Source organism: Macrotis lagotis, chromosome X (genome assembly GCF_037893015.1).
Source record: "Macrotis lagotis isolate mMagLag1 chromosome X, bilby.v1.9.chrom.fasta, whole genome shotgun sequence".
NCBI lineage: Eukaryota > Metazoa > Chordata > Mammalia > Peramelemorphia > Peramelidae > Macrotis > Macrotis lagotis.
Window position 1 is genome coordinate 126,494,101 of NC_133666.1, and position 13,833 is coordinate 126,507,933.

General features: G+C 34.5%; 2 protein-coding genes and 1 long non-coding RNA gene across 8 annotated transcripts in view; 1 reads left to right on the forward strand and 2 right to left on the reverse strand.

The window, feature by feature from the left end:
* The window catches only part of RSPH10B (radial spoke head 10 homolog B), a 68,016-nt gene extending 58,785 nt beyond the window's left edge, over positions 1-9,231 (forward strand). For 3 of the 5 annotated variants that reach the window (XM_074200913.1, XM_074200914.1, XM_074200916.1), the window contains 5 exons: positions 256-384; positions 1,222-1,312; positions 4,973-5,104; positions 6,215-6,407; positions 8,588-9,231. In XM_074200913.1, coding sequence (XP_074057014.1) covers positions 256-384; positions 1,222-1,312; positions 4,973-5,104; positions 6,215-6,407; positions 8,588-8,741 — 699 coding nt within the window. In that variant the 3' untranslated portion in view covers positions 8,742-9,231. Of the gene's footprint in view, positions 1-255; positions 385-1,221; positions 1,313-4,972; positions 5,105-6,214; positions 6,408-8,587 lie in introns of those variants that run through there. The other 2 variants (XM_074200915.1, XR_012471519.1) reach the window with 2 other exon arrangements.
* On the reverse strand, positions 742-3,504 carry LOC141498004 (uncharacterized). Its single transcript, XR_012471520.1, has 2 exons — positions 1,814-3,504; positions 742-1,021 (listed from the first exon to the last, which is right to left on the reverse strand). It is a non-coding gene; the product is annotated as an uncharacterized LOC141498004 (long non-coding RNA).
* Positions 9,232-12,895: 3,664 nt separating the features above from the next.
* Positions 12,896-13,833, reverse strand: part of CCZ1 (CCZ1 homolog, vacuolar protein trafficking and biogenesis associated) — a 33,498-nt gene continuing 32,560 nt past the window's right edge. For both annotated transcript variants that reach the window (XM_074207638.1, XM_074207639.1), the window contains one exon: positions 12,896-13,243. In XM_074207638.1, coding sequence (XP_074063739.1) covers positions 13,188-13,243 — 56 coding nt within the window. In that variant the 3' untranslated portion in view covers positions 12,896-13,187. The remainder of the gene's footprint in view (positions 13,244-13,833) is intronic.

Here is a 13,833-nt window from a genome sequence, read left to right on the forward strand (position 1 = left end):
CTCTACCAGGGGATGGTTCCTTTTTGTCCCCATGGCCCCCATACCTAACCTACTTCCTGATCTATGAGAAGTCTTTACATTTCTCTATAACCTTAATAGCTTTGTTTGATGGATGCACATCTTTGCCTTCCTTTTGGGTTTTCATTCACTTTATTTGTGCTTTTAGTCTTCAGATCACCTTAATTCCTCCCTTATCTCCTCAGAGAACCATCACTTGTAATAACTGTATATTTGGTGGTTGTTTTTTTTTTTTAGACTACTTTAAACAAGAGCATGAGTGTTTTAAACAACTATGAATCTGATATCACTCACTTGGTCAGTGCAACGTCTTCATCCAGCAAGTTGGGAATACCCATGGATCTTAGCAGAATGAAGAAACCTGAGGTTTGCAAATTTAGTAAATTAGCTCTTGCAGGTTTTATGCATTCATTATAAATATTATTTCTATAGTCCCATATGTGTGTGTGTGTGTGTGTGTGTGTGTGTGTGTGTTATTTTTCAATTATGGAGGGTTGTATTAGCAGGTATTTAACCCTCCTTAATCATTCATTTAAGAAGCATAAATTTAGGGGAGGCTAGGGGGCGCAGTGGATTAAGCACTGGCCCTGGGGTCAGGAGTACCTAAATTCAAATCCAGCCTCAGACACTTAATAATTACCTAGCTGTGTGGCCTTGGGCAAGCCACTTAACCCCAGTGCCTAGCAAAAACTTTAAAAAAAAAGAAAGAGAGAGAGAGAGGCATAAATTTAATATTTTATCATAGCTAAGGAAGTTCACTTAGTTACTAGTGGATGCCTCTTATTGACATAGGGGTGAGCTTAGGGTCTTGAAGGTTGTCCTAAGGGAGCACAAACTTTAGCAAGTCCTATGATACTGGGAAACCCAGCAGAATGTGTGTCCATTATCCATGCACTAGCCTTCCTTATCAGATGGATGATCACAGGTAATGAAATCTTCTAGTTGGCTCATTCAGCTTTCAAAAATTTTTCAAAAACTAGTGACCCAAAGAGACTGGGATCTCCTGCAATGGAAGAAGTACAAATACCAAGATTATCACAGATCCTTCAAGTTTTGAATTTTGATATAAGTTGATACTTTTCTTATGTCAAAAATACTGTAGTTAAATTAATTTAAATAAAGATAAAGCTAGTTTTTATTCATAAATCATTATACTAAAATATTTTATTTTTATTTATTTATATTTATTCATTTTTCTCTAAGACAAAGTCCAGGGAGTCTGTAAATGAAGATAAGATGTCTAAACTTGGCATTAAATCCACAGGAAAAGGATCTCATTTTTTAGCACAACTGGGTGAGTTGTATTATTATATTATATTATTATGTTATATTATTATATATTGTATTATATTATATTATAAATATATATTCCTATATATGTATTCTTATATATTATTATATTTCAATATTAAAGACTATTTTCACATTTCAGATATATTGTTTATGTATAATAAAAATTTGAAAATATTATGCCTATGAAAACTTAGTATGACATAACAGATATAGCCTTGGAATCAGGAAGACCTGACAAATCATACTTTTAATATGAACTGTGTGACTATGGGTACTGTATCCTTAGCAACTCTCTCCAGGTGTGCCCAATTTTTTAGTTCTTCTGGGCTGCAAGGGGCAGACCTTGACAAGTTTTTATTGGACAATGAGACCCAGAAGAGCTAAAAAGTTGAGTAGCCTTGTGCTCAACCTATAAATTAGAGATCTCTTCTAATGCACTGGTGTAAGTTCTTGTAGTGATTTAACATCTTGGGAGTATCAATGTCACACTTGGGCTACCCACCATCTTTTTGTATTCTCATTCTTCCTCCATGACAGGTCCCACCTTTCTTTCTGGCCTTCAAGCCTTTGGTGATATCTCTATACTCCTTTTCCTGTATAATGCTGCAGCCTGCTTAGCTCCATCATGTCCTCTGGGTTATTTGTAATTTGGATTCCTACAAGATTTTATGAGGTGCCACAGTTAGACATATGGTATCACTGAAAGAATATTGATGTTAAAGAAACATGTCTTTATAGCAGGAAGCAGTTTGGGACTATTCAAAAAATTATACAGGTTTCCAAATGTTATCCAGGTTTTCCTAATCCCTTCCTCCTATTTAATTCTGGATCTACTGAAAAGTGATCCATCTGAGGGTAGGAACTGTTTAAATTTGTAGTTAACACAGCCATTCGGATTTAATGTCTTTTCCTCTCCTGATTCTTAGTAGCCTGAAAAACAAAGAATTCAACTGGTAGGGGTTGTCCAGGGTGCCAGATGAACACATTAAAAGAAGGTGAAGGGGTAAATATGGATGACATATACTAAATCATTAAATTAGTAAACCATGACATCAAGAATAGAGAAATGGAATTATGATGGTGAGGAAGGAATGGGAAAATGGTGTTTGAGGATCTGGATATCATTCATGCTAAGCATGGAAATAAAGGAGGTTGTGGGCAGAGATTAGAATTTTGACATTCAGGATCATGGTGGTTATGCAGTTGTGAGATAAGGAGCTCAAAGTGTGACTTGTAGATATGGAACTAAAGTGGAGAGTGATAGGAGAGATCACTTGAAACTGAACAATTGTGGTATTTGGATGTGAGAAATGATTGGAGAGAGATTGACAGCATGACTTTTTTTTGTTGTTTTTTGCAAGGCAATAGGGCTAAATGACTTGCCCAAGATCACACAGCTAGGTAATTATTTAGTGTGAGGTCTGATTTGAACTCCAGGGCCAGTGCTCTATCCAGAGTCATCTAGCTGCCCCAGACAGCATGACTTTTTTGAAGATACTGACAAGGGATTGTTGTTTGTCCTTCTTCTCAGGACCATAATATTTGGTAGCTGATGTCATGACAGGCAAGTGAATTGGATTTTAATGAGAGAGGGCTATGCATACCATTTTCACTTTTTCCTTCAGAGTCATCTGGGTCTAGTGGCCAGAGATGGATCAGAACAGGAAGACTGTCAGACCAAAAGTGTTTGAGGCATTTTAGGAGAGTGATCTGGAAGGAAGTAGATAGGACTAAGCATGGTGAGAATGAGTTATGAATATATTCCATGGACTTTAAGTAGAAAAGTTAGTGAGGGATGTAGGCAGAAAGAAAAATGGTTTGAAAGCAGTATTTGGATAACCTGACCTTACTGACTAGGGGAGTCCAGAAAAGTGGAAAAAGGAATGGTCTCTAAATAGTAAGAGTAGTAAGAAATGTAATTTTCTTGGGAGGACTCTATTCAACAGATGATAGCTGTCTCTCTTGGATATTTTACATAAATCATACCCTTAGCCTGAAGATGGTTAGTCAATATTTATTAAGGGCCTACTATGTCACAGATACTGTGCTAAGCAGTGGAGTTGTAAAAATTGTTAAAAGACATTCCCTCTCCTTAAGGAGCTCACAGTCTAATGTGGAAGACAACAAATATGCACAAATAAGTTTATATATAGGATATGTATTTTGGATAAATGGGAAATAATTAACAGGAAGGCATTAGAATTAAGAGTTTTGGGGAAAAACTTTCCTTTCGATGAGATTTAATTGGATCTTATGCAAAGTCAGGAAGTGGAGATGAGGGAAAATATTCTGGGCATGGAAGAGAGCCAGAGAAAGTGGCCAGAGCCAAGAAATGGAGCATTTTGTTTGTGGAACAGCCAGGAGGTCAGTGCCACTAGATCAAAGGGTATATGGTGAGGACTAAGGTTTAAGAAGATTGGAAAGGAAAGGTGATCAGGTTATAACGGGCTTTTAATGGCAGAGGATTTTGTATTTGATCCTAGAAGTGATAGTCACTGGAGTTTATGGAGGAGGAGGAGGTGAGATGATCGTACCCACACTTGAGGAAAATCCCTTTGGTTGAAGAATAAAGGATGGATTGAAGTGGGAAGAGACTCCAGGCTGTTGCAACAGTCCAGGTGTGAAGTGATTGAGGGCCAGTCTCAGAGTGGTGGCAATTTCACAAGGGAGAAGGGAGCATATTTGAGAGATGTGGCAAAAGTCTTGGCAACAAATTGCATCTGGAAGGATAAGAGAGAGTGAGGAGTCAAGAATTACTTCTGGATTGTGAGCCTGAGAGAACTGGGAGGATGATGTTGCTCTTTATAACAGAGAAGGTAGGAGGAGGGATGGTTTAGGTAAACAGTTCCATTTTGGAACTATTGAATTTAAGATGTCTACTGGACATCCAGTTTGAGATGTTTGAAAGGAAGGTGGAGATGTGAAACTGGAGGTAAGCAGATAGATTGGATGGGAAAGGTAGATTTGAGAATCATGGGCACAGAGATGATAATTAAATCCATAAGAACTGATGAAATCAGGTGAAGTAGAATAGAGGGAGAAGAGAGGGGCCCAGGACCGAACCCTAAGGAACACCTCTGGTAATGAGCATGATCTGGCTAAGGATCCAGCAAAGGAGTCTGAGGAGTAGTGGGTTACACAGGAAGAGAATCAAGAGAAGTATCCTGAAAAGCTGGAAAGAAGATACTATCATGGAGGAGGGAATGATCAACAATATCAAAATCTGCAGAGAGATTAAGGAGAATGAAGTTTGAGAAAAAGGTCGCTGAATCTGGCATAGGCAAGATCATGAGTAACTTGAACCAAATGGCATATCATTTCTTCTAGCTTTGAGATGCTGTGCCATTTCTTTGCCTATCCTACTTGCAATTTTCCCATATGCTCATGCCATATGTATATGAGCATTATACAATGTTAAAGAAAATTAATTAGATTTGTGAGTCTTGAAAATCATTTTGAAAAAAGGACAAGACTGTAAGTACAGCAGTTTCAACCCTGACTTTGACTTGGGCAAGGCCCCCAATGTCTCCAGGAGGCCTTGGTTTTCTCATATGTATGATGAGGGGTTGGGCTAGGAGGCTAATGTCCCTTTAAGTTCATGTCTCCTAAAATTAAAGTCCCCTAAAAATTTATGTATCAACAGAAACTTCTTTTCTTACAGCTCACAGTTTGGTACTTGATTCTCAGGTACAGCAGTCAGCATGTTCAGTCTTAAAATCAGAAGATAAAGAGGAAGCAGGATCATCACAACCCCCTTCTGATTATGAAGAATGTGCTCTGAAGGATATATCAGGTATGTTGTTTTTTAAAAGGAGATATAAAAAGTATCTATATATAAATCTAAGTACGAAAATGCCTTTCAAAGTTAAATCTCTGTCTCAGTCTTTCTCTGGATTATCCTCAACCCTGTTTGATAATGGAGATTTGATTTCAATTCATTGAGTATTTTTTTTCATGACAGCACAGCAGTTAGAAGTTATGCAAATGACTTTGTATGGCTTTAAAATGATAGATATAAAAATGGTTATTATCTCATTTTTCTACTTTGCTGTCTATTATAAATTTATTATGAACCTAAATGAGGTTAATTTATTATTTCAAGATATCCAACAATTGTCTTTACCAGAACAGCCACTTTCTAGCATAATCACAGCTTAGAAGCTTTATCATCTAGAGCCCCGGATGCCAAAACCATGCATAAGTGGTTGCTTCTACCATTAGCAATTCAAAGATAAAAGATGTGGAGCATCCTCTCAACCCCACATTGCAAGGGATTGCTCTTCTAGCTCTGTCTTCTTAGACTCCAACTTTTAGATAGCCGTTAATGACTGTAAAATCTGACTTATCAACAGAGCCATCTTTATAGTTCTGCTACATTTTCCACATGTTCATTAATCTGTTCAGAATAGGCAAGTGTATCAAGCTGATCTGGAAGGGAAAATGAACTCCACTGATTATTGAATACCATCTTATCATAGTATATGTCACTAATAAAAAATTATGTTTAGAAGTTGGAACTAAAGACAGAGCTTCTCAAACATTATACAAATATGAATATCGTTCAAAACAAATTTCCTACAATTGGGAAAGCCTCACTTTGAACATAGATCTCACAGCTCTATCTTGTAGTGAAAGGGGATTTACACTTTATTTATTTGGTCATTTCAATTCAAAGAGTTAAAATCCTTAGCATCATTTGTTTCTCATGCAGAAGAAACTCAAATTGCTCTTTCTAAACAAAATGAACTCTCCACTAAACAACTGAATTCATTTACAAAAGGAAGTTCCCTAATAATTTTAGCAAACCTAAAACAGGGCTCTTAAAATATAATAAAATACTAAAAGCAAGTACTTAGATTATCTAGATTGAACTGATAGTAATTCTAAGAATCATTTGTTGTAGTTGAAAAGTCCAAGGATGAAAGAAAAGAAAAAATCAACACATGGATCAGTCACATATACTTCTTTTTTGTGAACATATTCTTTCAAGCATACAAACATGAAGAAACTGTAAAAGAGAAAATAAAGGAAAACAGAATACTAGAAGGAGAATTGTCACAGAAGAAAAAAATTGAAGATGATGAAGTGGAAGCAAGGTAATCTTAAAAACATAAAAATTAAATTTGTTTAAAATGACATATTCCTGCCTTTTAAATACTTCAGTGATTCTTTAGCAATGAGACATTGAGTGCTGAATTTTTTTAACATCTAATTCATTCCTCCTTTTTTAAAGATATTTTTATATTTCTTGGATTTTTTTTTTGGTAGATTAGCTCTTAGATATTTTATAATAGCACCAACTCGAACTGGGTTGTTGTGAGGATCAAATGACTTAACATATGTAAAGTAAGGGACCATGTAAATGCTAACTATTATTATGCACTTTGTAGTTATTTTGAATAGAATTTATTTTTAATTATTTTCTCCTGGTTTTTGTTTTTGTCATGTAGAAATAGTAGAGGTTTTTTGAAATATTGTTGCTTTACTGAAACTATTATACCAACTGTTTTTTGCAAAATCTTGAATTTTCCAAGGAAAACTTTTCAAGTTTCCAAGTTTTCATGTTGTGTGAAAATAATTTTGTATTCTCTTTGCCAATGTTCATGCCTTCAATTTATTTCTTATCTTATTTCTACAATTATCATTTTGAAAATTGTTTTAGGCAACTAGGTGGCGCAGTGGACAGAGCAACGGCCCTGGAGTCAGGAGTATCTGAGTTCAAATCCGACCTCAGTCACTTAATTACCTAGTGGTGTGGCCTTGGGCAAGCCACTTAACCCCATTACCTTGCAAAAAAGAAAAAAGAAAAAGAAAATTGTTTTAAATAACATTGGAGATATATAAGCTATCACTAAATGCTTTTTTGACTAAAACTGTATAATTCTTACTAAGTCTGCCAAACCATATTTTGGTGTTAAATTAGAAGAAACAAAAGTAATTTAATGCTATTAATCACCAAGGGTCCATTTAACTATTTTCCAAGAAGCACAACTATCCTAACATATCAGAAACATTTAAAAATAAAACCCAAACTCTCTTTTATGTGGTTTTCTCAGTTTTTGTTCTAATTTATTTCCTTGACTTGCTGTTTCAGTATCAGATTTAATTCTCACTCCTTTATAGCATCTAAGTTTATTAGTGAACACTTATTTTTTAAAATGCCTTTTAAGTCTTAATTCTAGATTGACAGTAGATATATATCCTAATTTGTAAATGTGAATCATATTAAAGAAAACACAGTGCTAATTAGGGTGGGGGAGCCATATTAGGAATGACAACAATGTCATCTTAGCTAATTTAAACTACTTTTTAAAAACCCTGGTTGGTTGTATTTCATGCAACTAACACTAAAAGTCAGGCAGCAGGGAGATATCATTTGCAAATTATTTTTAATGTCTTAAGAAAAAAATGGAGTGCTTCAGATCTGTAAAAAAGTTTCAAATTTGAGGCAAAAGGTAGTAATATAATCTATAGATGCCATTTATTTAGACACAGCCAGGCAACACTTTAGAGTGTACCCAGAGGCGCAGTGGGTAGAGAACTGGCCCTGGAGTCAGGAGGACCTGAGTTCAAATTTGACCTCAGACACTTAGTTACCTAGCTGTGTGACCTTGGGCAAGTCACTTAACGCCATTGCCTTGCCAGAAAAACTAAAAAAAAACCATAATTGAGAAATATTTAATGAAATTAATAAAAATGGAATATAGATAATAGTAATGTATCTTTTCTAATTCAGTATGGGACCATTCAGGGATCCCTGTTAAGGTTTAGTCTTGCCCCAATTCACTTCTCCTGGCCTTTTAATTTTTGTCAGCACTTTGAAAGGTGATAATAACTGTTTTCTTATTTCAAGAATTTAAAGAAAATATCCTTTTTGTAAAGATGATGTTTTTTTATCCTTCATTCTCGAAGAAGACCTTGACACCAGGGAGGTGATGGCATGACGAGCACTTGAATTGAATTTGAGTGAGGGGTTGCTGTGCTGTCACCAGCCTCATTTTCTCCTCCAGAGTCATCTGGATCCAGTGGCCAGATGTGAATCAGGACAACTGGTCGTGGCCCTGGATGTGAGGCAATCAGGGTTAAGTGACTTGCCCAAGGTGACACAGCTAGGTAATATAAAGCATCTGAGGCTGGATTCAAACTCCTGACTCCAAGGCCAGTGCTCTATCCAATGCGCCATGAAGCTGCCCCAGTTTTGTTTATATGAAAACAGGTTTGAAAGATTTTTCAAATTGTATAGAAAATTAAAATGTCCTTTGGTACTTGGTTTTAGGCTTAATCTTTTACTAGAGGAAGAAGCCAAAAGACAAGATTATGAGATGGAAACAATGAGTACTAAAGAGCCAGTAGAAGAGGTAACTCATTTTGCACCAAGTCCTCCTAAAGAAGAGGCAGTTAAGGCTGTAAGTAAGAAAAAGAAAAGGTAAAAGGATATTTGGTGACTTTCTCCTAGATCAGGACACATAAATTTGTCAAGAACCTTGGAACACAAATTCTACTACTGCAACCAATAAAATCAAATAATTGTATTAGATTTCTATTTAGAAACATTCTTTTAAATAAAATTTTGATGTCTTTTGCCTTTACATAACCTACATTTCTCAGTGAATCTTGCCATGCTAAAGAGGTTGTATCCCATATAGCAAGGGAAAATAATCAAAAGTAGCCAACATAGAAAAAATTTGCATGGCAGTGTTCCACACCCAGAACCCCCAACTTCTACAGTGTGAGGAAAACTTGCCTTTTCATTTCTTCTTAAAGGGCAAGCTTGAACCATCAAAATTTTGCAGCATTAAGTTTCTATTGCTTTGCTGATTTTTTACTTTGTATTAGTTCATATGTAATTCATACTTTTATGTATTCATCACTTTGTCTCTCTCAGTACATTAGTATTACATAATATTTATATACAGTAACCTGTTTGTCCATTTCCTAATTAAGGGGCTTCTTTATTTTCAATTCCTTGCTACTCCAAAAAATTGATGCTATAAATATTTATATGCATATGGAGTCTTCCTTTTTGTCACTGACTTCCTTGTGAACTTTGCAAAGCAGGGGAATTTCGTGGTCAAAAAGTTGTTCCAGTCCAATTACTGGAAGAAATTTTAGAAACACTTCTTAAATAATAGCCTAGTGCATTTTAGCATTCTTATGATGAAATGACCACAAATGTTATACTTCAAAAATGAGGCAGAGTATAGGCATAATTGGAAAAATCTAATTTATCCTACACAATTCCTGTAGTGGTTATTCACAGTTCAAGATAATCAAGTCATATCTACTTAAAGGTATATAGATAACACAGCACTTGAAAAGAATTCAACAAAAAATCTTTTGAGCACTTTACATATAGTACATGCTAGAATGTGACAGATATTGGGAATACAGAGACAAAAACAAAACAAAACAAACTGTTGTTCCTGCCTTTAAGGGGCTTACACTCTTGATGGGGGGAATGGAAGAAGACAGAGAAACATATACACTAATAAAAATCAAAATACATCAAAAATAAATACAAAGTAATTATATGTAATTACATTACAGACTCAAAAAGAATTCCTGAAAGAGTTCAAAAAAGAATTTTTTAAAAAATCAAATAAGAGGAAAAATTGTGGAAAAAAGAGAGTGAAGCAAAGAAATCATAAAAAAAGAGTTAACAGCTTGGTAAAGGAGGCACAAAAAATACTGAAGAAAACAACACCCTAAGAGGCACAAAAATCCACTCAAGAGAAGAATGCCTTAAAAAAAAATCATAACTGGCCAAATGTAAAAAGATATTTAAAAATTCACTGAAGAACTATTTAAAAAATTGATTTGGCCATTTGGAAAGGGAGGTACAAATACTCACTGAAGAAAATAATTCCTTAAAAATTAGAACTGGGCAAGTAGAAATTAATGACTCTATGAGACCTCAAGAAACAATAAAACAAAATCAAAAGAATGAAAAAATAGAAAAATGTGGAAAATCTTTTTGGAAAAACTAACCTGGAAATAGATTGAGGAAATACAATTACTGGATTATCTGAAAAACTGTCATCAAAAAGAGCCTAGATATCATATTTTAAGAAATTATCAAGTAAAACTGATCTGTTTGTCTAGAATCAGTACAAAATAAAATCTACCCATCACCTCCTAAAAAGAGATCTCAACACAATAAATTCCAGGAATATTTTAGCCAAATTCCAGAGCTCCCAAATTAAGGAGAAAATATTACAAGCAGCCCAAAAGCCACAATCAGGAAAATGCATGATCTTAACAGCTTCTACATTAAAGAATCAAAGTATTTGGAATATATTTCAGAGGACAAAGGAGGTAGGATTATAACTAAAAATCTCCTTCTCAGCAAAAATGAATGTGATATCCCTCAGGGGGAAAAATGGACATTTATCAAAACAGACAAGAGCTGAATAGAAAATTTGACTTTCAAATATAAGATTCAAGAAAAACATTAAAAAGGTGAAAAGGAAAGAAAAATTAGTGATTCAATAAGATTAAACTGTTTATATTTCTACATGGGAAGAGGACTCATGTAACTTCTAAAAACTTTAACTTTTTTAGGCAGTTAGAAGCAGTATACCTAGGCAAAGGGTACATCTGTGAGTTGACTATGATAGTTTGATATCTAAAAAGCAAGGGATGAGAAAGGAGGGTCCACTGGAAGAAGGAAGAGGTAGAATGAATTTATGCTCACAGAAAAGAGGCATGAAAAGTTTTGTTACAGTGGAGTGGAATATGGGGGGGTGGCAGACAATATTTGAACTTTACTCTCACTGGAATTGGGTCAAAGGGGAATAATTGGGTATAGAAATCTATTTAATCCTATAAGTATGAAGGGAATGGGATAAGAGAAGGGTAGGGGAGCTAATAGAAGGAAGTGGATTCAGGGAGGTAGTAGTCAGAAGCAAATCATTTTTTAGGAGGTTCAGTGAAAGGAGAGAAAAAATGGGAAATAGGATGGGGAGAAATAGTAATAATTGTGGAAAAAATTTTAAAGCAAGTTTCTTTGATAAAGGCCTCATTTCTCAAATTTATAGCAAAATGAGTCAAATTTACAATACAAGTCATTCTCCAATTGATAAATGGTTAAAGGATATAAACAGGTATTTTTCAGATGAAGAAATCAAAGCTATTTATAATCATATAAAAATGTTCAATCACTATTGATTAGAGAAATGCAAATTAAAACTTTGAGGTACCATCTCATACCTTTCAAATTGACTAATACAATAGAAAGGGAAAAAATAACAAATATTGGAGGGGATGTGGGAAAATTGGGACCCTAATGTACTGTTGGTGCAGTTGTAAACCAACCATTCTGAAGAACAATTCTGAACTATGCCCAAGGGACTATAAAACTGTGTATACCCTTTGACTCAGCAATCCCACTACTAAGACTATATCCCAAAGAGATGAAGGGCCTATATGTACAAAAATATTTATAGCAGCTCTTTCTGTGGTGGAAAAGAATTGGAAATGGAAGGGATGCCTTTCAATTGGGAAATGGCTGAAAAAATTGTGGTATATCATTGTAATGGAATACTGTGCTATAAGAAATGACATAAGATACTTGAGAAAAACCTTGACTTACATGAACTGATGAAAAGTGAAGTGAACAAAACTAGGAGAACATCATACATAGTGAAAAGCAATGTTGTGAGATGATCAACTGTGAATGACTTTGCTATTCGCAGCAATAAAATGATCCAAGCTTGAAGGACATATGAGAAAGAACTGATTAAGTTTGAATATAGATTTATTTATTTGGTCTGTGTTTTCTTTCACAACATGATTTGGAAATGTGTTGCATGACATCATTTATATGCTTGATATATATATATATATATACTTGATACATATATATACATATATATATATATATATATATATATATATAAAATATATCAAAATGCTTGTCTTCTCAACGAGTGGGGTAGGAGAGAGGGAAGGACAGAGGAAAGGAATTTGCAACTCAGAATTTTTAAAAATGAATGTTAAAAATTGTTTTCAAATGTAATTGGAATTTTTTTTTTTTTGGCAAGGCAGTGGGGTTAAGTGGCTTGCCCAAGGCCACACAGCTAGGTAATTATTATGGGTCTGAGGCTGGATTTGAACTCCTGACTCCAGGGCTGGTGGTCTAGCCACTGCGCCACCTAGCTGTACCCTGAAAAAATTCTTTTAAGCTAAAAAAAAAAATCCACTTTTTAAAAGGCACACAAAAGTAGACATAAAAGGGAATAAATATCATGTATTTAAATAGAGGAAAGGGAGACCATAGCTTTTGAATCATTGAAGCAAGGTTTCCATTTTTTTTAACTTCTGTGTAGTTTCTAAATGATTTTATAGTTTGTAAGGAAGGTTTAGTTTTGTTATTTTCTGTAAATGCTCTGAAAATCTGCCACTGTACAATTTGGTGAGGGAAGAAGGAAAATCATATACCTCTGCTAGATATTTTAAAATTTACAATATTGTTATAATGTCCAGTGATTGACTAGGAACAATCATGCTTAAAACTCATTAATCATTATATCCAACAATAAAGTAAAAGTAGTGAACAAAAAGAAATGGAAATAAAAAAATAAAAGTCCTTAAAAATTTTAGCAATTTATTCATTTTATTTTCCAGTAAAATAGTCACATAATATCAGAGGAATGGAATGGCATAGATGTAGCAGACTTGCTTTTATTAATTTCACTTAAATCTTTAAAATCTAAAAATTTTACATCAGTTACAGATTTGATAGAAATTTGATTCTTACAAAGCAAGTATTGCTTTACTATTGTCATTAATTCAGTCAATAATATGACTAATAACCAGTTATGTTAAACAAAAGTTTTATGAATTTTTTAGATACTTTAAATAAGCTGTTTTGTTGGTCAATCCAAGAAGAATATGTTGTTGAATTGTGTTGCACAAAGTTTCTTTACTTCTTCTGCAAAAACAACAGAAAACACTGAGAAAAGCAAATTCCTCATAGCCTCTACCCACAAAAGTTATTGTGTAAATTACCCTTGACCTAAGTTCCAACAATCCAAGAAACCTTTTATACAAGAAACAAACTAGATGCTATCTAATAGAGTGCTGAGCATATCATCAGGAAAACTAAATTCAAATTCTGCCTCAGAAAGTACCAGGGTTGATCCTGGGAAAATCACTTCAACCTCTAACCCTTGGTTTTCTTATCTCATAAAAGGAAAGGGTTGAACTCAATAGCTTCCAATATCCTTCAAGCCCTAAAACTATGATTCTATGAATCAAGGTATCTTTGAAATAGATTGATAAATCTTTAAAACTTCTACCAGTACAGTCAATCACTTAAACTTCTGGTGGGACCTGGCCTTAATATGCCTCTTAATATGAACATATTATTTGGGGAGCAACTAGGTGGTGCAGTGGATAGAGCACCAGCTCAGGAGTCAGGAGGACCTGAGTTCAAATCCAGTTTCAGACACTTAATATTTATTTAGCTGTGTGACTTTGGGCAAGTTACTTAACCCCCACTGCCTTGCAAAAACAAAAACA